At 39.1% G+C, this 23,349-nt stretch overlaps 1 protein-coding gene and 1 long non-coding RNA gene across 9 annotated transcripts in view; both read right to left on the reverse strand.

Annotated features, from left to right (window-relative positions):
* Positions 1-18,592, reverse strand: part of LOC116580719 — a 30,341-nt gene extending 11,749 nt beyond the window's left edge. Inside the window, exons 1-2 of the long non-coding RNA XR_004281764.1 lie at positions 18,429-18,592; positions 10,372-10,421 (exon numbers count right to left, since the gene is read on the reverse strand). This is a non-coding gene — a long non-coding RNA (uncharacterized LOC116580719). The remainder of the gene's footprint in view (positions 1-10,371; positions 10,422-18,428) is intronic.
* The window catches only part of TPST1 (tyrosylprotein sulfotransferase 1), a 115,357-nt gene that overhangs the window by 53,139 nt on the left and 38,869 nt on the right, over positions 1-23,349 (reverse strand). For all 8 annotated transcript variants that reach the window (XM_032327354.1, XM_032327358.1, XM_032327356.1 and 5 more), the window contains exon 2: positions 21,254-22,199. In XM_032327354.1, the coding sequence (XP_032183245.1) occupies positions 21,254-22,098 (845 nt within the window). In that variant the 5' untranslated portion in view covers positions 22,099-22,199. The remainder of the gene's footprint in view (positions 1-21,253; positions 22,200-23,349) is intronic.

Here is a 23,349-nt window from a genome sequence, read left to right on the forward strand (position 1 = left end):
TGGCTGTCTAGCTTGTTTTCATTTTAAATTGAAGAACTCCCTTAAGCATCCATTTCTTGTGAGGCAGGTCTAATGGTAATGAACTCCCTCAGTTCTCATCTGGGAAAAACTTTACCTCTCTTTCATTTTAAAAGGATAATTTTGCCTGAAATTGAGTTCCTCTTTGGCAGTTTTTTTCTTTTAAAATTTTGAATATATCACCCCACCCTTTCCTGGCCAGTAAGTTTCTGCTGAGAAATCCACTGATATTCTTATGGGGCTCCCTTCTAAGTGATGAAACACTTTTCTCCTGATGCTTTCAAAGTTCTCTTTGTCCTTTACTTTTTTCCCCCCTTCATTTTACTTTTTAATGGAGATATAATTGACATATAACATTGTGTAAGTCTAAGATATACAATGTCCTTGACTTTTGGTAATTTGATTATAATATGTCTCAGTGCAGTTTTCTTTGGGTTGATCCTTATATGGAAACTTCTGAGCTTTGTCAATCTGGGTATCAATTTCCCTCCATGATTTGGGAAATTTTCAGCCATTATTTCTTAAAAAAGCTTTCTGTCCTTTTCTCTCCTTCCTCTCCTTCTGGGACCCACATAATGCATATATGGTTTTGTTTGATGGCAGCCCATGAATCTGATAGGTTTCTTCATTCTTTATTCTTCCTTCTCTGGGTAATTTCAAATAATATATCCTTGAGTTCTTGTCTCCTTATTGGAGAATGCTTATTTGAGTATGAGGTTAAAGCTCTCTATTGTATTCTTTAGTTCCAGACTTTAATTTTTTTAAATGATTTCTTTTTGTTGAACTCTTTGTTTTCTTCATGTATTGTTGTCATGATTTTGTTGAGTTCTCTATCTATATTCTCTTGTAGCTTATGAGTTTCTTAAAAACAATTATTTTTAATTCTCTGACAATTTATAGATCTCCATTTCTTTGGGTTCAGTTACTGAAGTTACTGTGTTCCTCTGGTTGTCACATGTTCCCTGTTTTTGTGTTCCTTTTAGCCTTGCACTGCTGTCTTTTCATCTGAAGAAGCAGTAACTCCTTCCAACCTTCCTTAGTTAGGGAAAGATGTCCTCCAAGAGAAGACGTGAGGTCATCAGCTGGGTTAGATGTATAGCAGCTCCAAGTCCAGATGTGGAGGTGTGCCAGTTCTGGGGTCAGTGAGGACACTTGGTCTTCCAGCTGCGTATGTGCAACCATGGCAAGCACCTGGTGCCATGGCCGTACATGAGCAACAATGGTGGGCTCATCATCTCTTGGACACATGGATGGGTGTTCAGTGGTACCTGCATATGCTGGAAGCTATGCTCAGGCTTGCACATCAAGGAGGGCACCGGGGCTGGTAAGGGAGAGTGACTGTTCCAACTCGTGGCGTGGGGGCAGCATTTGGCAGCTCTGGTTCCAAGGGATGCAACGTCTCTGGCATGAGAAAGCTCTAGCAGCTGGGGTTTGCATCAGCAAAGAACACAGGAGTCCTCCGCCGTGGTAACTGTGGCTGCTGACTCTCCCTCTTTCCCAATCAGGGGAATTCATGGCCAAGGGAACTCCCTGCAACACTTTGCTGGCCTGAGGGAAAGGGCAACATAGGCAGAATGCTACCTATCCCATTTATGCAGTCATCTCTAGTCTCTGCACTCCTCTGGTTCACTGCAGTCCCCTAACTGCACCCCACCATTTTCCCAGAATTTTCCTCATCTGTGATAGTTGACTTTATCATTATTTGGGGGGAGGGGGAGGGTTGGGGTCTCGTAGTCTGCCATCCTGCTAACATTACCCTCCCTCATACTTACCCTTAGTTTTTAGATATGGTTTGATTCCTTGAGGAACTATTTAAAATAGCTGATTTAAAGTATTTGTCAAAGTACAATATCTAGGCTTCCTCTAAACAGTTCCTATTGATATTTTTCCATTTTTATTTGCATGCCTGTACTTTTTTTGTTGAACACTGGACATTTTGCATATTATACTGTGGCGTTTCTGCAAATCAGATTCTCTCTCTTCCAGAGTTTCTCATGACTGCTACTTATTAAGTAGTTAATATGTTTAGAGACTCTTCAAAATCAATTTTGTAAAGTCTGCATTCTTTGTTTATGTATGCACTGATCTATGTTCTGTTAGCTTAGAGGTCAGCTAATGATTGGACAGTTTACTTTAAATCCCTGGAACCAAAAAATCTCCCAATCATTACAGAGGACTGTTGGTTTAGAGTATACTTTAAACCCTCAGCCAGGCAGTTCACAACTCTGTCTTAGCCTTCACTTCCTGCTTCCACAGACCTTCAAGATGGGCCAGAGGTGAGGCCTTAGGGCCCTCTTAGAAGTCTTCCCTAGGCGTGCATATAGTCCTACCCCAGTATATGGCTTTTAATATTCCCAGGAATATGCTGGGAGTTTTCCAAGCCGTATGGACATCTAATTCTAGGACTTTTTGTCTATTGCTTGACCCAACTATTTTCTATTGTGTCAGGTAGCAGTAATAAAATTATTTGCTTATAAATATCTTTTTTAAAGATTTTATTTATTTATTTGACAGACAGAGATCACATGTAGGCAGAGAGGCAGGCAGAGAGAGAGAGGAGGAAGCAGGCTCCCCGCTGAGCAGAGAGCCTGATGCAGGGCTCGATCCCAGGACCCTGGGACCACCACCTGAACCAAAGACAGAGGCTTTAACTCTCTGAGCCATCCAGGTGCCCCTGCTTATAAATATTTTTGACAAATGCTGCTCTTCCTGCTCCCAGCAGGTTTAGCACTTGGCCAGTTGTGAGTCAGAAGAAATAACGACAAGGGTTTAAAGTCAATCTTCCAGGGAGCCTCCAACCCAGGCAAAACAAATAATTACAAATCTTTGAGAATTAGTCTATTTTCTCAAATACTGAGAACACAGGCTGTTATTTTAGGCTCAGCTGATCTGGGGGATAGGAAATGGGACTAGTGTAAACAAAAATGACATAAAGCTCACTCTTCTTACTGAAATTCAGCCACTTTTCATGAGTAAGTATTTCCCTAAGTTGTTGCAAACCTTTGGTTAATTACCAGAGTTCTGAAAAGTTGATTCTAACAACCTTTGCCAGTTTTTCTGTTGCTTTTACTGGAAGTACTAAATTTCAGATTTCTTGACTCTGCTATTTTTGCTTACGTCATCTCAAAATAAAACTTTAAAAGCTACTTTAAAATGCATCACTCCTAGTTTCCCAATAACTCAATTTATCAAACATTTGCTGACAGTTTATATTGTTGTGTGGCTATAGGGACAACTAAGAAAACTGTTTCCATTCAAGCAACATGAATTCAATAATATAAGATTTCATGTGAAATTATTAATAATTATGACACTGGAACAGAGTCCAGAAAGCAGTAATTTTAGTAAGTGTCCCAGGTAGTTCTGATATTGTAGTCTGGCTTGGAGAAAAACTGCCTTAGGTTTTCTATGGCTTCTGCATCCTAAGACAATATACTTTTAAACATAAGCATATAAAGCATACATGTATTATAAAGACTTAGCTATAAAGCTGGGCAGTCAGGACAGGAGAGATCCTAACTGCAAGGCAGGGCGAAGAGGCCATTACGGAGCCTTTTGCATCTGTTCATAAGCAGTCTTGATGTTAGTTTTGTCAAGACTCAAAACAAGTCCTGAAGGGTTCCGATCTTATTGCCTCAGAGAAACGTTCCTTCACCTCTATCTAAATTGGCAAACCCACCTCTATCCTAGAATGTATTTTTTCTTTTTTAATTTATTTAATAAATACAGTATTTCTAGGTATCTTCCAACCTGTGTTTCCTTGTCAGGAAGCTGGTTATACTCTCCCTGTACCAGACCTGCCACTTTGCCTTAAGAAAAGCGACACAGGAAACAGAAAGCCTGCTCTGAGCGGGCTCCTGGGGACTGCTGGAAGGACAAGAGAACAGTGGGAAGGAGGTAACACACGTCTATACGACCTCCTTCCTCCATAATAAAGTCCTGAAAAAGAAAAGACATGCTATAGGTTGAAGAAAAAGCTAAAAAGAGAGGGACTTTAATTTATTTCCCAGTTGGGGTTCTGAGAGGAGACTGCTCTGTAGGATGGATGCCCCTCTTAATAAGCCAGGGAGCCTTACATGATCAGTATAAAAGATGAGGAGTAGAGTATGAATTTACATATCCAGAGTCCCCTGGCTCCGACATGGCATAACCACATTCAGAGTTTTCTGCATGCCCCAAAGAAAAAGAGTAAGGGAGCACAGGGTTCTTAGCAGAATTTTATTACTGCAAAATTACCATGAGAAAGGAGTTTGCCCTAGGGGTGGCAAAAAGATTCTGTAGCTGAGAGCTGTAGGTCTTACTGCCCAAGATCAGGGCTTAAACGAATATGACAGCCAGACCTCTAAAGGTCAGTATGAGCCAACAACTCAGCCACAGTGGAGAGGAGATCATGACTTAATTTGCCACAGAATGCATCCAAGAGGCCAGGAATTACCAATATCCCAGAACGAATAAGGACTCAGAGGAATAAAAGACCACACAGAATCACCTAATCTTTGTCAATATATGTCACTTAAGAAAGGTTAAGTGGTTCTCTTTGCATGTATACATGTAGTAATATATGTAGTGGTAGTGGTAAAAATAACACAAGCTGACATACTTTTATAGCGGTTGTTATGTGCCAAACACTGACCTAAGATTTCTACATACATATTAATTAATATTTCATAATATTTTACAAGCATTTGAGGTAAGCACCAGAAGTATCACCATTTTACAGATGAAGAAACTGAGGCATTAAGAGTTCTGACTCGGGGTGCCTGGGTGGCTCAGTGGGTTAAAGCCTCTGCCTTCGGCTCAGGTCATGATCTCAGGGTTCTAGGATCGAGCCCCACATCGGGCTCTCTGCTCAAGCAGGGAGCCTGCTTCCTCCTCTCTCTGCCTGCCTCTCTGCCTGCTTGTGATCTCTGTCTGTCAAATAAATAAATAAAAATTTTTTTAAAAAATATTTTTATTTATTTATTTGACAGAGAGAGATCACAAGTAGGCAGAGAGGCAGGCAGAGAGAGAGGAAGGGTAGCAGGCTCCCTTCCGAGCAGAGAGCCTGACGTGGGACTCGATCCCAGGACCCTGAGATCACGACCCGAGCCGAAGGCAGCGGCCCAACCCACTGAGCCACCCAGGCGCCCCAATAAATAAAAATCTTTAAAAAAAAAAAAAAAAGGTTCTGACTCGAGGTCCCATAGTAAGTGGTAAAGTCAGGATATGAACTCAAACTGACAACTTATGTATTAGGGGAAAGAAAGTGGATGCATCAAATTTTTTTTTTTTTTTTTTTTTTTTTTGAAAATGATAAACACCTAATCTAGAATGAGTCTTACAGAGATTTTTCTAGTTCAAAAAAAAATCCAGGTATTATATGTCTCTGGATCCAGGACAACATAAACAAGTTGAAGAAGGACATAATGGTGTGATTTTGATGTGGGGTCTGGAAGGGAATGATCAAAAAAGAATTCTTGAGATGTCTGCAGTGCAAAAGGGTTTTTGTTTTTTTTTTTAAGATTTTATTTATTATTTATTTGAGAGAGAGAGGTTGAGGGAGTACAGAGGGGGAGGGAGAGGGGAAGCAGACTCCCCACCAAGCAGAGAGCCCAAAGCAAGGCTCTATCCCAGGACACTGAGATCATGACTTGAGCCGAAGACAGATGCTTAACCAACTGGGCCACCCAGGTGCCCCAAAAGGTAGTTTTATTAAAGCACAGGCACAGGACCTGTAGGCAGAAAGAGCTGCATGCCATTGTGAGGGGCAACTGATTATATACTTTTAAGTTGGGAAGGGAAGAGATAAAGAAGTTTCTAAAAGAAATTTCATGTTAAAAGAAGATTTACAGGATCCTGGAGGTCTGGCTACTGTCAAACAAAGGTTGCTTGCTACTTTTACCAAAGCATTAACTTTAAGACAGTTGGCTGCTGCTGCAGGACAAAACTGATAAACTGGGAAATAAGCACATGAATTTATAAATGTTTCATGAACTCAGACATATAGTGGTGACCAAAGTCTTGAGTTAAAATTGAAGAGCTCTTAACTTTTAAAGGATCACACTAAAGTATCTATAAATAAAATGCTTCAAAATAATTCAGTGGGGCAGGGTGGGCTGGGTGGCTCAGTCAGTTAAGCACCTGCCTTCAGCTCAGGTCCTGATCCCACAGTCCTGGGACTGAGTCCCGAGTTGGGCTCCCTGCTCAGAAGGGAATCTGATTCTCCTTCTTCCCCCCCCCCCCCGACTTGTGTGCTCGCTCGTTCTCTTTCTCTCTCACTCTCAAATAAATAAATAAAATCTTAAAAAAAAAAAATTCAGGGGCACCTGGGTGGCTCAGTGGGTTAAAGCTTCTGCCTTCGGCTCAGGTCATGATCTCACCTGTCCTGGGATCAAGCCCTGAGTCAGGGTCTCTGCTCAGTGGGGAGCCTGCTTCCCTTCTTCTCTCTCTGCCTGCCTCTCTGCCTACTTGTGATCTCTGTCTGTTAAATAAATAAATAAATAAATAAAATCTTTATTAAAAAAATTCAGTAGGAAACAGTATCTGAAACAATTTTTAAAAACCCTAAATATGATATAAAATGCTGGACATGCATGAAACACTGGAAATTAGGTATTAAAGAACAATGATGCCTGAGATGGGAACCAATACGATAAGCCTTTATAATTGTCCCAGCTTACTCCCCGAGAGGTTTATAGGCTGTGGTACAACAGGGGAACCCAGAGAGAGCTTGGTGGATTCCACAAGTTAAGGAAATGGAGCTGAAAGACAGAAAACTTGTGTGGTTAGTTTGAAGGCCAATCAAAGAGGAGAAAAGTGCACAGAAAACTTAGGAGATCTGCTAAGGAGAAAGAACCACCTGAAGTAATAACACAGAACTGTGTCCAGGGCTCACATAGGGCTGGGACTAGTACCTGTTACTACCACGGGGAATGGAATCACCCATAATTCAACAGATACTGGTAGTATTCTTAGGAAATTCTTGACTCCATACTGCGGAATAATTAGGCCTAGATGAAGCACATCCTCTAACTTACCTAACAAATCATAAAACTAAAACACAAATAGATCAAACTATCCAAATAATTTAATTGCACTGCAGAACAAACCTTAAGAATATTAACGGGCATGCAAAGAAGCAGAAAAATACAACAGATAACTAAGGGGAAAAAACAAAAACAAAAAAACAGTAAAAACTGGCAAAGATACTAGAATAATAACAAATAAACACATTAAAATAATTATTCAGTATTCTCATGGAATTGAGTTACAAAAGTATATAAGACTTGTGTGACACTGTGATTTATAATAAGAGATATACCTTTGGTCTTGACCTCCCATTTCTCCCACAGAGCTCCTAAAACCCTTGGAATGTCTTAAGAATGGAGAGGAGTAACATCTGTCCTTATGTTAATAAGCCCATAGGTAAACTAAGGACGGGGCTGGTTGCCAGGGGAACCAACCATGTGATATGAGGGTTGGAACTTTCAATTCCACTTCTTAACCTCCTAAGAAGGGGAGAAGGCTTGGAGATAGAGGTCAGTCACCAGTAGCTAATCATTTAATCAATCACACGTATGTCATGAAGCCTCCCCAAAAGCCCAAAAGGAGGAGTTCAGAGAGCTTCCAAGTTGGTGAAGGCACCCACGTACCTGCAGGGCGGCATACCTCAAACTCCACAGGGAGAAAAAGCTCCTGTTCTCAAGACCCTTCTAAACCTCACCCTATGTATCTCTACATCTAGGTATTCATTCGTATCCTTTTAATATCCTTTGTAATAAAGAATAAGTAAACTGGTATCCCGAGTTTTGTGAGTGGCTCTAGCAAATTAATGGAACCGACAAGGGAACTGCAGGACTCTCCAATTTGCAGCCAGTTGGTCAGAGGCACAGGTGACAACCTAGACTTGTGACCGGCAAGTGGAAGCAGTCTTGTGGGTCCAGTGGGACTGAGCCCTTAACCTGGGAAATATGACACTCTCCAGGTAAATAGTGTCATAACTGAGTTAAATTTGTGCCATATTTCATCAGTGTCCTTTGAGATTGGGAGAACTACTTGGAGGTGTGGAAAAAACACATATAAATAGAACAAGGAAGATATAAAAGACCCAAATCAAATTGGGAATGACGAAAATTCTGAGTTGAAAAAAATACAAGATATTTATGGAAGGTTAGATATATTTCGAACGATAAAATTAGTGAATATAAAAGACAAAGCAATAAAATAATCTGGAACAAAACACAAAGAGGAAAAGAATTTTTCTAATAAGAAGATGACGTTCAGTTTCTCACTGAGCATGAAAGGAGCTTGGAAGTCGCCCCTCCACCCTCACAAGTAAAAAGCTGAACAAACTGAACGAACAACATCTTAGATCTATCAAGTAAGTGAGGTCAGAAGGCAAACCCCAAAGTGGGAGACAGACAGGCAGATACCAAGAAGTATGACTTACCAGAGCAGAAACCTCTAGGGAAAGCAGTACTGGGACAACAAACCTAAACTACAGGGGGAGATGAACCATAAGACACTATGGACTCCAGGAAACCAACTGAGGCATTTAGAAGGGAGGGGGGTGGGGGACAGGCGAGCCTGGTGGTGGGGATTAAGGAGGGCATGGATGGCAGGGAGCACTGGGTGTTCTACGCGAACAATGAATCATGGAACATTATATCAAAAACTCATGATGTACTGTATGGTGACTAACGAAACATAATAAAATATATATATATATGTGAATAAAAAAAAGATTCTCTCTCCCTTTCTCTCTTCCCTTCTCCTCACTCCCTCTCTAAAATAAAAATAAAAATAAAATAAAATAATAAAATTTTTTAAAAAAAGGAAAACCTGAACTATAGTTGACAAACTGCTGGAGGCTCAGAGTAGGCAAACCTTTGAGTTAAAAATTTGAGGGGCACCCCCAGAGTTTTATCATCTGGAATACGACCAGGTCTCACTGTAAAAATCAGAGAAAAACCTCCTGCTTCTGTCAGGGATAGGAGAAAAGTAACCATTTTGAAATATGCCAGAGCCTTTGTCCTTAATAAAGCCTGCCCTCAAAAGAAACTAACTGACCAGAGGCTACCTGACCTGAGGGAAGGAAAATACTCAGTTTCAGTCCTCTCCAGTCATCCTGTTTAACCTAGGGACAGGGGCAGGGGAAGGCAAAACAAAAAGGGTACTTGTGAAGTTCATTGCTGAAGGCACCAGCTCAAGACAAGACTGAGACCTACTCCTCAGACGACAGAATGCCTCCTTGGCCCCCAACACCACAGCACCACAGCACTGAAGAACTCACCAGAGTTCCTCTCACCCAGTACACATCATGCATGGCTTTCAACAAAAAAATTATAAGGCATACTAAGAGGCAAAACTCAGTTTGAAGGACTGGAAGCATCAGAACTAGATTCAGATACAGCAGGAATGTTGGAATTATAAGACCAGGAATTCAAACAACTATGATTAATGTGTAAGGGTTCTAATGGGAAAAGTGACAACATGTAAAAACTGAGATACTATACAGCACAGAGATAAAAATTCTAAGAAAGAAGAAATGCTAGGGATCAAAAGCACTGTTAACAGGGGCACCTGGGTGGCTCAGTGGGTTAAGCCGCTGCCTTCGGCTCAGGTCATGATCTCAGGGTCCTGGGATCGAGCCCCGCATCAGGCTCTCTGCTCAGCAGGGAGCCTGCTTCCCCCCCAACCCCACCCCTGCCTCTCTGCCTACTTGTGATCTCTGTCAAATAAATAAATAAAATCTTAAAAAAAAAATAAACAACAACACTATAACAGACACGAAGAAGGCTTTTGATGGACTCTTTAGCAGAGTGAACACAGCTGAGAAAAAATCTCTGAGCTTTGTCAATAGAGGGTATGTCAAAAGAAATTCCAAAACTGAAAAAAAAAAAAAAAAAAGAGAGAAAAAAGACGGAAAAGGGGGGTGCCTGGGTGGCTCAGTGGGTTAAAGCCTCTGCCTTCAGCCTGGGTCATGATCCCAGGGTCCTGGGATCGAGCCCCGCATCGGGCTCTCTGCTCAGCAGGAAGCCTGCTTCCCCGTCTCTCTCTGCCTACTTGTGATCTCTCTCTGTCAAATAAATAAATAAAATCTTAAATAAAAAAAAAAAAAAAAAGACGAGGACGACAGAGGAAAAAAAATCTTGCCTATACAGGAGCAAAGATAAAAATTACCTCCAGCTTCTCTTCAGAAACCAAGCAAACAATCAAAGTGGAGTGCAATATTTAAAGCCTTGACTGGGGGGGGGGGGACGGCACCTCACATACTTATAATTCTGTATACTGTGAAACTGTTCCTCAAAAGTGAAGGGGAAATAAAGACTTTCACAGACAAACATTAAGGGAATTTGTTGCCAGTGGACCTACCTTGCAAGGAATTTAAAAGAGTTCTTTAGAACTGGGCAGAAACTTGGGATCTACATAAAGAAAGGAAAAGCATTAGAGAAGTAGTAAGTGAAGGTAAATTCAAAACTTTCACTTTTCTTATTCTTAACGGCTCTACTAGAGTTTGTTAAAATAATAATAGCAATAAGGAATTTTAGTATGAATACTTATGTATAAGTGAAATGAATCAAACCAATGATACAAAGGACAGAGAATAAATAGAAATATTTTGTTATAATAAGGTACTTGCACTACCCATGAAGTGGTATAGTGTTACCTGCAGATGAAAAGGCAACCACAAAAAAATTATTTTTTTTAGTATAATTCATATGCTAAGAAAGGAGAGAAAATTGAATCATGTAAGAGGCTCAGTCAAAACTATAAATGGCAAAAAGAGTGACCAAAAAAGAAAAAACAGGAACAAAGCACAAAGCGATGAATAAAAACAAGTAATAATTATAGTAGATATTAATCCAACTATATCAGAAACACTCTGAACATCAATGGTCTAAATGTACCAATTAAAGGCAAGTTATTGTGAGAGTGGATCAAATACAAGATCCAACTATATTGTTTGCTTCAAGAAACCCATTTTAAATATAAAGACACATATAGAATAAAGGTAATCTATACAAATAGATTAAAGATAATCAGGTGGATAAAGATATAACATGTTAACACCAATCAACGGTAGAGTAGCTGTATTCATGATAATGGGATCAATTATTCAAGAAGACCTAATAATCCTTCATGTATAGGCACCTAACAACAAAGAGTCAACTAAGGTCAGAATTTCTAGGAGAAATAGGTAAGTCCATTATTATAGTTGAAGAATTTAACACACCTCTATCAGAAATGGGCAGATCCTACAGGCAGAAAACCAGCTAACTGAACTCAACAACATCATCAACCAACTGGATATAACAGACATTACTGTTTCTCTCCACAACAGCAGAATACACATACCTATCTTAGGTTCACATGGAACCTACACCAAGATAGATCACATTCAGGCCATAAAAACATATTTGAAGAACAGAGGTTATACAATGTATTCTTTTTTTTTTTTTAGATTTTATTTATTTATTGGACAGAGAGAGATCACAAGTAGGCAAAGAGGCAGACAGAGAGAGAGGAGGAAGCAGGCTCCCTGCTGTGCAGAGAGCCCGATGTGGGGCTTGATCCCAGGACCCTGAGATCATGACCTGAGCTGAAGGCAGAGGCTTAACCTACTAAGCCACCCAGGCTCCCCTATACAATGTATTCTTATAAACTCCAGTGGAATTAAACTAGAAATCAATAAGAGAAAGATAGCTCATAAAACTCGAAATACTTCAAGATTAAACAACACATTTCTAAATAATATGTGGATCAAAGAATTTTAAATATTTTAAACTAAATAAAAATGAAAATACAACTTATCAAAATATGTGCAATGCAGTGAAAACAGTGCTTACAAGGAAGTTTATACCACTAAGTGCATATTTCAAAAAAGAAGGAGCAAAAGAAAAAAAAAAAGGAGCAAAAGAAGTAACAATTAGAACAGAATTCAATGAAGTTAAAAACAAGGTATCAGGGGCGCCTGGGTGGCTCAGTGGGTTAAAGCATCTGCCTTCAGCTCGGGTCATGATCCCAGAGTCCAGGGATCAGGCTCTCCGCTCAGTGGGATGCCTGCTTCTACCTCTCTCTCTGCCTGCCTCTGTGCCTACCTGTGATCTCTGTCAAATAAATAAATAAAATCTTAAAACAAACAAACAAACAAAACAAGGTATCAATAGAGAAAATAAAAGCCAAAACCTGGTTCTTTGAGAAAAATCAACAGAATTGATATAATTCAGTGCTTAAAAAAAAAGCTGTCAAGCCACGAAATTTAAATGCGTATTACCAAGTGAAAACAGCCAATCTGAAAAGGCTACATACTGTATGACTTTAACTGTATAACATTCTGGAAAAGGCAAAACTATGGAGACAGTAAAAAGACCAGTTGTTGCCAGGAGTTGGGAGCAGAGAGGGACAAAAAGGTGAACCACAGAGGATTTTCAGGGCAGTGAAACTATTCTGTATATAACTGTAATGGTGGATACATGACAGTGCACATTTGCCAAAATCTACAGAATGAACACCACCACCAAGAGTGAACCCTACTAGGGGCGCCTGGGTGGCTCAGCGGGTTAAGCCTCTGCCTTCGGCTCAGGTCATGATCCCAGGGTCCTGGGATGGAGCCCCGCATCAGGCTCTCTGCTCAGCGGGAAGCCTGCTTCCTCCTCTCTCTCTGCCTGCCTCTCTGCCTACTTGTGATCTCTCTCTCTGTCAAATAAATAAATAAAATCTTTAAAAAAAAAAAAAAAAAAAAGAGTGAACCCTACTATAAAATACGGACTTTGCATGAAAATGATGTATCACTGTTGGTTTGTTAACTACACAAATGTACCAGTTTGGTTCGGGATTTTGATAGTGGAAGAAGTTTTGCATATGTGGGGGCCAAGAATATATGGAAACTCCCTATACTTTCTGCTCAATTTTACAGTGAACCTAAAATTGCTCTAGGGGTGTCCAGGTAGCTCAGTCAGTTAAGCATCTGACTCTCGGTTTTAGCTCAGGGTCCTGGGACTGAGCCCCGCATCCGGCTCTCTGCTCAGCAGGGAGTCTGCTTCTTCCTCTCCCTCTCTGCCTGCTCATTCTCTCATTCTCACTCTCTCTCTCAAATAAATAAATAAAATCTTAAAAAAAGGCAAGCTACTAAGAGAAGCGGTTTGTAACATACATATCAGATAAAGTCTAGCAAAAAGAAAATGACAAAACTTACGCATTGGAAAATGGGCAAAAGTCACAGACAGGCATTTCACAAGAGAACCACAAATGGCCACTGAAAATATAAGGTGCTCTTCCAGGGACATAAGGGTGGTTCAATATCCTCAAATCAATCAATGTAATACATTGCGTTAACAAGAGAACAGATAAAAACCATATGATAATTTCAATAGATGCAGAAAAAGCATTTCACAAAGTACAACATACATTCCTGATAAAAAACATTCAACAAATTAGGCTTAGAAGGAACAAATCTCAACATAATAAAGTCCTGAAATGAAAAACAACAACAACAACAAAACAAAACCACCACCGCTAACATTATACTCGATGGTGAAAAACAGAACTTTTCCCCTAAAATCAGAAATAAGTCAAGGATGTCCATTCTTACCACTTTTATTGAACATAGTACTGGAAGTCCTAGCCACAGGAATCAGACATCAAAAAGAAATAAAAGACATACAAACTGGTAAGAAAGAAAGAAAGAAAACTTTCACTATTTGCAGATGACATGATACTACATACCGAAAACCCTAAAGACTCCACCAAAAAAACACTAGAACTGATTAATGAATTCAGTAAGGTTGCAGGATAAAAAAACAATTTACAGAAATCCATTGCATTTCCTAACACTAATAATGAAGTAGCAGAAAGAAAAAAAAAATCCCATTTACAATTGCACCCAAAATAATAAAATACCTAGGAATAAACTTAAACCAAGGAGGTGAAGGACCTATATTCTGAAAACTATAAAACACTAATGAAACAAATTAAAGATGACACAAAGAAATGGGAATATAATTCATGCACATGGCCTGGAAAACAATACTGTTAAAACAGCTATATTACCCAAAGCAATCTATAGATTTAATGCAATCCCGATCAAAACACCAATAGCATTTTTCATAGAACCAGAATAAACAACCCTAAAATTTGTATGGAAATCAGAAAAGACCCTGCATAGCCAAAGCAACCTTGGAAAGAAAAGAGAAGCTGGAGGCATCACAGCTCTACACTTTGCGTTACATTACAAAGCTGTAGTAATCAAAACAGTATGGTAATAACACAGAAATAGATACATAGATCAATGGAACAGAATAGAGCCCAGAAATAAACCCACAATTCTACGGTCAGTTCATCTTCAACAAAGCAGGAAAGAATATGCAATGGGAAAAAGATAATCTCTTCAAAAAATGATGCTGGACAAACTGGGCTGCTATCTGCAAAAGAATAAAACTGGACGATTTTCTCATATCATACATGAAAATAAACTCAAAATGGATTAAAGGCCTAAATATAAGACCCGAAACCACAAAAATCCTAGAAAAGAGCATACCTGACATCAGCTATAGCATTATTTTTAGGCAAGAAAACAAAAGCAAAAATAAACTACTGGGACTACATCAAAATGAAAAGCTCCTGCATAGCAAAAGAAATAATCAACAAACTGAAAGGCAACCTACAGAATGGGAGAAGATATTTGCAAATGACAAATCTGGGAAAGGGTTAGTATCCAAAATACGTAAAGAACTAATAAAATTCAACGCCAAAACCCACAAATAATCCAATCAAAAACTGGGCAAAGATATGAACAAATATTTCTCCAAAGAAGACATACAGATGGCCAACAGACAAATGAAAAAATGCTCGGCATCACTCATCATCAAGGAAACGCAAATCAAAACCACAATGAGATATCACCTCACAGCTGCCGGAATGGCTAAAATAAAAAACACTAGAAACAACAAGTGTTGGAAAGGATACAAAGAAAAAGGAACCCTCATGCACTATCTGAAGGACTGTCTTCTTGTTTACACATCTGGACTTGGCTTTTTGCCTGCCTGGAACATACAAGCTGTTGGTTCTTTTTTAGGGAATCTTTAGGAATGACTGGATTTTGGGAAGTTAATATCCTTTACCCTCTTTGGGGCCCTTACACCTGAGCCGGGTTATTCAATACTGGCAGAAATATTTATAATTAAAATTCTTTACCCAGAGGGAAAGAAACCAATTGAGGATAATCTAGTTGGATAAGTGGATCAATGTATGATGTCATTTAAGTTACACCCCAATTCTTTGAGGAACTGAAAGCAACGGTCCTAATCTGGCAAATTGTTTGCAAAACAAAACTCAGCTCCAGAGGCAATTCAAAATTCACCGATCTCTTCACCAATCCCCAAACTCCTTTATCTCAAACAGCTTGTAAATTATTGGCTTTAGGAAAGCAAAAGTCCATCTTGGAGAAACTTCTATTCTTTCAGTCCCTTGGAGTTAGAAACACAGCCCATTATCACTGACTCCCAAGGAAGAAAGAAAGGGGGAAAGGACTTTTTTAAAATGCAAACTGCTGGAAGGGCTCCGGGGCGCTGGCAGTCTCCGTAGGGTTAATTCCAGAGACAAAAACCTTGCAGATTTCTTGGAATCCCATCAATACACAACCTTCCTCTGGTCCCCAGTTACTTTACAGAAGTACAAGCTACTCTAAGCCTCTAAGGTCTTACGATCAAGTCTATCAACAGGCCGAAGAAGTCTATCCGGATCCCAATCCAAAGGTCACAGTTTAGAACTGGTGATTGGGCATGTTGGAAACAGGAGAGAAAAACAGCTCGAGCCCCACCTGGAAGGAACATTACCAACTGCTCCCGGCCACCGACACTGTCTGCAAAATTAGAAGGTGGTAAGCCTTGAGTCCGTATCACCCAGATCAAGGCTCCACAGGACACCGAGCCCAATACAGACACTGCAGACCTTCAAATCAAATTACGAGCAAGAGCAGTATCCATCGTCAAGACAGACTTCCACTCAAGACGACGGATCAGGATTGCCTACTTTAACAGATCCTGAAATCTTTCTCCTTTTCCTTTTCCTTTACTCTGCCATTGGCCTAGAAAGATAAAGTCTTCATCTTTCTCTCTCAGGCCACTGATACAGGTGTCAACCTCTGGAATTTAGGACAACCTTTTATTTCAGGCTAGAAGAAAATCTAACTATGGTCCTAACTTTCTAGAAGCAAAATAAGGCACCTTATTGGTCAACTCCCCTGAATTTACATCATGAGTTAAAAGGACCTACTCAGAGGCTTGCAGGATTCAGGATTCACTCCTTTTGGTAGGTCCCTACTTCCTCTGTTACGGTTAGGGTGGGCCTCTGTAAAACTGACAGGGAGGGAAAACCCCATAAAGTGGTGGGTTGCAGTTGTGTGATAGCAAAGAGGCTCAGACCAAGGACTGTCCTTGAGGAATAATTTGAATGTAAGAAATGAACAAATAAAAAATTTGGTTCTTGTTCCTAAAAGATTGGAAACTCCAATCTTTTAAAATTCTTTACCCAGAGGGAAAGAAACCAATTGAGGATAATCTAGTTGGATAAGTGGATCAATGTATGATGTCATTTAAGTTACACCCCAATTCTTTGAGGAACTGAAAGCAATGGTCCTAATCTGGCAAATTGTTTGCAAAATAAAACTCAGCTCCAGAGGCAATTCAAAATTAATACCCCATCTAACTGCAGCTTCACACCCACTGAAATGTTAACCTTTAATCACTCTACAGGGGAACTTCCTCGTCAGCACTAGCAAATTTACTGTTAGACCCCAGCTATTCCCCTTAGGAGGGCAATCTTGCCTAAAACAATGGTTTCTTTCCGAATAATTTCATTTTTCCCACTGTCTCTTTATCTTTAAAAGCCTTCCCTTTTCTGTAAACTTTTGGGGCTCCCCCACTACTTGCTAGATGGGCTACGCCCGATTCATGAATTAATAAAGCCAATTAGTTCCTTAAAATTTACTGAGTTTATTTTTATTTAATACTATCTCTGTTCTGGATCTGATTTCTAGTTTTCTCTCTGCTTTACTTACTAGAAGTTTCAGAGTGTCAATTATTGTATTATATAGTATATTATATTGTATAGTACCAAATATTGTACTATTTTTTTCTCTTGTACTTACCACTGCTACTGTATTTTTCCTTCTAACCTCTTTGTGTTTAACAGTTCTACACCTTTTTTTCTGCCCAAAGGGCAGAGAACTTCTCTCTGAATTGTAGTTATGATTCTTGTACCTGCTTCTGTTAAAGGGTTATCTTTATAGTGTTTTGTTTTTCTGGCTTTGCTCTTTTCACCTAGTAAATCTGTTTACTGATCCTAGGTTACTTGTTTATTTTAGTCGACCTTAACTATACCTTGGTGCACTTTTCTGTTATTGTTACTGATGATTTTTATTTGTTCCAGGTAATTTCATAGTATCTGAAAGAGTTTAAAAGCAGGAACAATGCTGTATACACTAGTAATTTCCTGAATGTTCCCAGATGGAAATGACTGAAATTCCACAAATATTCCACAATTCATGAGTCGAAGTTAATGTAAATAGCCTCAAACTCTATTCCATTTCCTACTCCAATTATCTGAGAAGCAGGCAGGCAGTAGATACCATTCCATCATTAGCAAAATCCCACTACATATTCAATCACTTGGAGAATTCTACTAGAACCCACCTAATTGCATGTTATTTTCCTTAAAATGTACTCCTCCTTACCTTTCTGTATAAACATTTCTTGAAAGATAAAGGCAAAAAGACATTTAGAAATGCTTCAATTTTTTTTCTACTCAATTAGTTTGGAAGAAATAAAGAGATCAGTGAGCTCTGTATCATTTTTGGAGCCATAGTAATCAAGACTACAGCTCAATTTAATATAATGTTGAACAGTATGGGTAAATAATTTGTTAAAACAGAACACCGTATTCAAAGCATCAAAGGTACAACATCAATCACTGGAGAAACTATTCTACTACTTTGCCTTGAAATGACTGTCTAAAAACATCAAGGATTAATAGTGTACCTAAAATTGTATAGCCGTATCTTAATGCAGACCTAAACTTATTAGCCAGCTAAAGCAATCTGCTTCTATCTCTTCCCCACTCATTAAAACCTTTGATTTTATTTTCAGTTTTTTTAAAAAAAGCTTAACTTATACACAGTAGTCTCTAATGAAGATTCCCTAAACCACCCCAGAATGAAAGAATGTTTTCTTCCACCAAATTCTTTCATAGAGAAACTCTTACATACATTAGCAAGTGATTAACTTATGCTCCTACTCTAACTGGAACTGACCAGGAAGGCGAGATGTACATCTCTGACTGAAAATAACTGGAAATTCCTAAGCAAAGCAAAAAAAGCATTGCTTTTTTAGTTAACACAATAGGGGAGGTAGAACTGTGAAAGTTTTCCTTACCACTGTCTTCAATAATTTCTGCATATGTTCCTGGGTCATCTGGTAGTATCTTCAAGCCTTCAAAACTGCCTAAATATTTTTAGTACTTCAGGACTAAGTAATACCACAATAAGTATTAAAATACTTATTTTAAACAATTTTTTCAGAAAAAAAATATTTATAGGAAAGAATCCAAATGTTATTTTGTTTTGTTTTTAGGTTTAAAAAATACTTGTACCGGTCCTAAAATTAAAAGGACTCAGAATACCAAGTGTTGGCAAAGCTGCAAAGCAACTAGAACACATTCCTGTAAAATATAACCGTACATGAATGGTACAGATCCTGTGGAAAACAAGTATCTGTTAAGGACATCTAAATATGGAGATATAGAGATGTCTTATGACCCAGCGATTCTACTCACTGGCATATACCCAAGAGAAATTAATGCTCTGTTCACCAATAGTAATGGACAGGAATGATCTTAGCCACTTTACCCATAATAGTCCCAAACTGGAAACATCAAATGTCCAGCAATGTAACAATGGATAAACTGTTATATTTATATACTAGAATATTACAGAGTAATGAAAAAGAATCAACAGCTGCTCTTTACAAGGTTATGGGTAAATCTAAGGTTAAATGGAAGTAGCCAGGCAAAAAATAATGAATAAGCATGCTTGCATTATATGAAGTTCAAAAACAAGCAAGACTATTTCTGAACTTCACACATGACATCAGAGCCCCTTGGTGACAGAGGTCAGAACAGTGGTTTCTTTTGGGTTGCGGAAGATGTTAACCAAGAGAGGGATAAAGGAGCCTCCCGAGCACTGGTAATTTTCTATATATTTATACGGACGGTGATTATACAGGTGTATACAGATGTAAACACATATCAAATTATACACTAAATATCTGTGCATTTACTTATAGGTATGCCTTAATTTAAAAATAACTCATATGATACCAAGAATCTTGGAATAAACATTGCAAGGTCTAGTCATGGCTCTGCCAGGTGTGATTCTTGACAAGGTGCAAAACCTCAGTGGGTCTCCATACCTCAAACTGAATGCTAAGTAAGGTCTCTTCCCCTTCTAAAATCCATTTATTTGTAGTTTCTATGAATTTCCTCAGTCTCCATGTTTGCCTTAAACATAGTAATTATATATGTAAAATGATCTTTTCCTTATTTCCACCAAAATCTACCTTGAGCATATCTCCTTAATCCCCACTTGGACAGACTGGGAGTGGGTGTGGGGATGTCTATCAGGCTTATTTTAAACCACTAGAAGGAAACAGCATCAGAATATCTGGGCCATGGGGTGCCTGGGTGGCTCAGTGGGTTAAAGCCTCTGCCTTCAGCTCAGGTCATGATCCCAGGGTCCTGGGATCGAGCCCCACATCGGGCTCTCTGCTCAGCAGGGAATCTGCTTCCCCTTCTCTCTCTCTCTGCCTGCTTCTCTGCCTATTTGTGATCTCTGTCAAATAAATAAATAAAATCTTTAAAAAAAAAAAAAAAAAAAAAAAAGAATATCTGGGCCAAAATTCAAGCACATAAAGTGAAATGCTTACCTAGGAATACAGGTGATTAGAAATTAGTTACGGTCTATTATCTGGAAAGAACAATAAACTATGATGACAGTAGCTAGGACTATAATTTCCTTTGAATCAATAAAAATAACCTCGAGCCATTAGAGTGATAATACCTAATAATTTATAACCAATACCCCATAAGCTAAGTGCAGAAACGCAGCTGTTCCTTTCAAATTATCTAGATCAGGAATTAATACTCTGGGCACAAGTGCTATACACTGAAAAAAGGAATCAAGAAGACACTCCTTGGTAGGAGGAAGCAGGGTACCTAAGGGAGAAGTACACTGTTTTATCTTTTTCTTTCTTTCTTTCTTTCTTTTTTTTAAACAGCAGGTACCTGTTTATTACCTTTATAAATGGGAAAAAATAAAACTTACTTACACCCAACTTTTCCCCATAAGGAGATGCTACCTGAATTAAGTAGTTTCATTTTATATCCTTATTCTGGGTACATATGTCATCAAATCACAATGTCAGATCACGTCAGAGCACCCCAGTCACCACTTCTTAAGAAAGGGGAAAATGCAATGGTTTTAGAAGTATTTGAATCTAATGAACTTCCTGTAAAGATGGATTATGGATTAAGCTTCCAACCTGTGGAGTTCTCTACCTCTACGTAAAAATCAATACCCTTCAGATGACAAAAGAATTACTACATGTTATGAAATGTCATGGAAAACAGCACTAGCCCACTGAGACCAAGGCATGGATTCTAATTCTGGTCTTTCCATCTCAATCTGAGTGAATCATTTTTACTTTCTGATTCACTTTTCCAACCTGTAAAGTGAAGGGACTGGGTTAGATCATCTTAGCCCTTATTTTTCTCTATTACTAAAAATTCCTAAATGCTTAGAATTCACCACTTGCTTACCAACATGTGAGAAGCTTCTCATATTAACCTTAATCCACACAAAAAGCCAACTATCTTTATTAATAAAGAGTATCTAGAAATTAAAAATCAGGAGTCACTAAAATTGAATGATGGACATTAAGGCCTAAGGTCTGTGAAAAAGACCTTTAACTGCTATAAACTGGGTTTGCTTCCATCAAAAAAATAAAAAGGACCATAATTCTAAATATACAGATGAATTAAATAAATGAAAAGGTCTATAATGAGCTACCTAGAGAATTTTTTTTAAAACTCACCGATGAAGTTGTATCTATTCCAAAAGAGAGCTGGAGTTTACACACATACACACACCCCTTTATTGCCTGAATATAGGGTAATAAAAATAATAATAATGACATCTACTCACTTTGACAGCGATACTCCTCCAGCCTTCCCAATCATCTCCTCATGATGTAATACTGAGTGGTTCCATGGAATCTGAAGGAACTTTAAGAGTGTTCTCATCCACCGTTCAGGATGCAAGACAAGTTGTTCATAGTGAACTAACATGCATTTTTTATAGCCAACTTCCATACACTGGTTATACATGGTCTCTATGGCACGATTCCATTTGGTCAAACAGTCTCTGTAACTGTTCAGGTCAAACCCAGCTATGGTAACTTTCCGAGAAATCATTGAATGTACTGATGCCCGGCCATCTCGGACCATCAGGAGAAATTTGGCATTGGGGAATAACCTAGCAAGGTAAGTTAAGGATTTCAGGGCAAAGGGATCTTTATTACATAAATAAGGAGCTGGTTCTCCGTGCTTAACAATAATTTCTAGTAGGAAGGCTTGCATGGCAGAATCCAGCACTTCATCGGTGACACCAGCCTCATCCAAGCGTATTTTCTCTTTACTTGACCGCGACCACATCTGCTTCAGGGCCAGGATTCGGGGAATCACCCTGGTTTCCTCTCCACAGCGAATATCGGGGTGTGCATCTAGCATGGCCCTCATGAGTGTGGTTCCACTCCGAGGCACACCTCCAATAAATATTAAAGGCATATCTTTGTGATAGGCAAAGGTTTTATTGGCTTTGACATCCAGGCCAGTTCGCACAGTGGTCTTTATGCTCTCCAATTTGAGGGGCTGGCTACGTTCTTCTATTCGGTGATGGCATTCCATGGCGTGTTGGCCCAAGTAAAACACAGTCACAGAACTAATCACCAGACATGCCAATAGTAAGTTCTGCTTCAGTTTTCCAACCATCTTGATGTGGTTATCTTGTTATTAAACAGATAGTCTGCTCAAAATAATTTTCAGAAAATGTTCAGGCCATGGAGATTCTATTGCAGAAAGCAGATGAACATCTAATGGGAAAAGGAAAAAGTTATTTTATCATCACATTAAGACTGTTTACCAAAAAAAAGAAATTGTTTACAACTTAGTCATCAGTGATCACCATTACATTTTAGCTAGAAAGAAGCTGAAGCAGTCTTAAATACTGTGATATTCTTGGAACATAAGTATACACAAATGCAAGCAAAAAGAAATCATTTCTAATCAGAAACAGCTTTTCTTAATGTAACAATTCTGAAGCTGGGCTGCCTGGGTGGCTCAGTGGGTTAAAGCCTCTGCCTTCAGCTCAGGTCATGATCTCGGGGTCCTGGGATCGAGCCCCACATTGGGCTCTCTACTCAGCAGGGAGCCTGCTTCCTCTTCTCTCTCTGCCTGCCTCTCTGCCTACTTGTGATCTCTGCCTGTCAAATAAATAAATAAAATCTTAAAAAAAAAAAAACCATACAATTCTGAAGCTAGGTACCTTACAGAGAATGGCAAAATAAAACTATTTCTATCAGTGAATCATGCAAATATTTAATATGTCCAAGTATGCCTGCAATCTAACCACTGGCATTCAGATTTGCTTCACCCCTAAGAAGTCATTTTCCTCCATTCTACTCTAAAGAGAAATTACAGAAGAAATATACAACTGCCAAAACTTTAACAAAGATTCATTTTATTTATCCTGCAAGTCATTTATTTAGATACTACAGGCCAGATACTTGGGCTTGGCTGAGGATAAGCTTTGACAACAAATACAATGCCGTCACTCCTGCTCTCAGGAAACAGTCTCATGAGCAGACAGATGTGCAAACGATGACAAAACGCACCCAGAGCCTTAGTAGAAACAAGCCAACAGGACAAAGACAGTATAATGTAAAGAAGTACATCAGTCTACCGGAGGAAGCTATAAAAGCCTCAAAAGAAAGTAAGAGGAAGGGGTACTCTCAGCAGTAGGAACCTGTGTACAATTTCCTGCGCACCATGACATGACAGAACACAGCCCAAGAGGGAGGGTACTCTCAGCAGCAGGAACTTGCACAAGGACATGACCGAACACAGCATGTTTAGGAAAGAAGTCGTTCGGGAGAACTGGTGAGCAGTATGTGGAGACGATTATGCAGTCATGACTGGCGAGCTCTTGGCCAGTGAAGAGGTGCACAGAGGCGAAGAGGAGAC

This window comes from Mustela erminea, chromosome 20 (genome assembly GCF_009829155.1).
Source record: "Mustela erminea isolate mMusErm1 chromosome 20, mMusErm1.Pri, whole genome shotgun sequence".
NCBI lineage: Eukaryota > Metazoa > Chordata > Mammalia > Carnivora > Mustelidae > Mustela > Mustela erminea.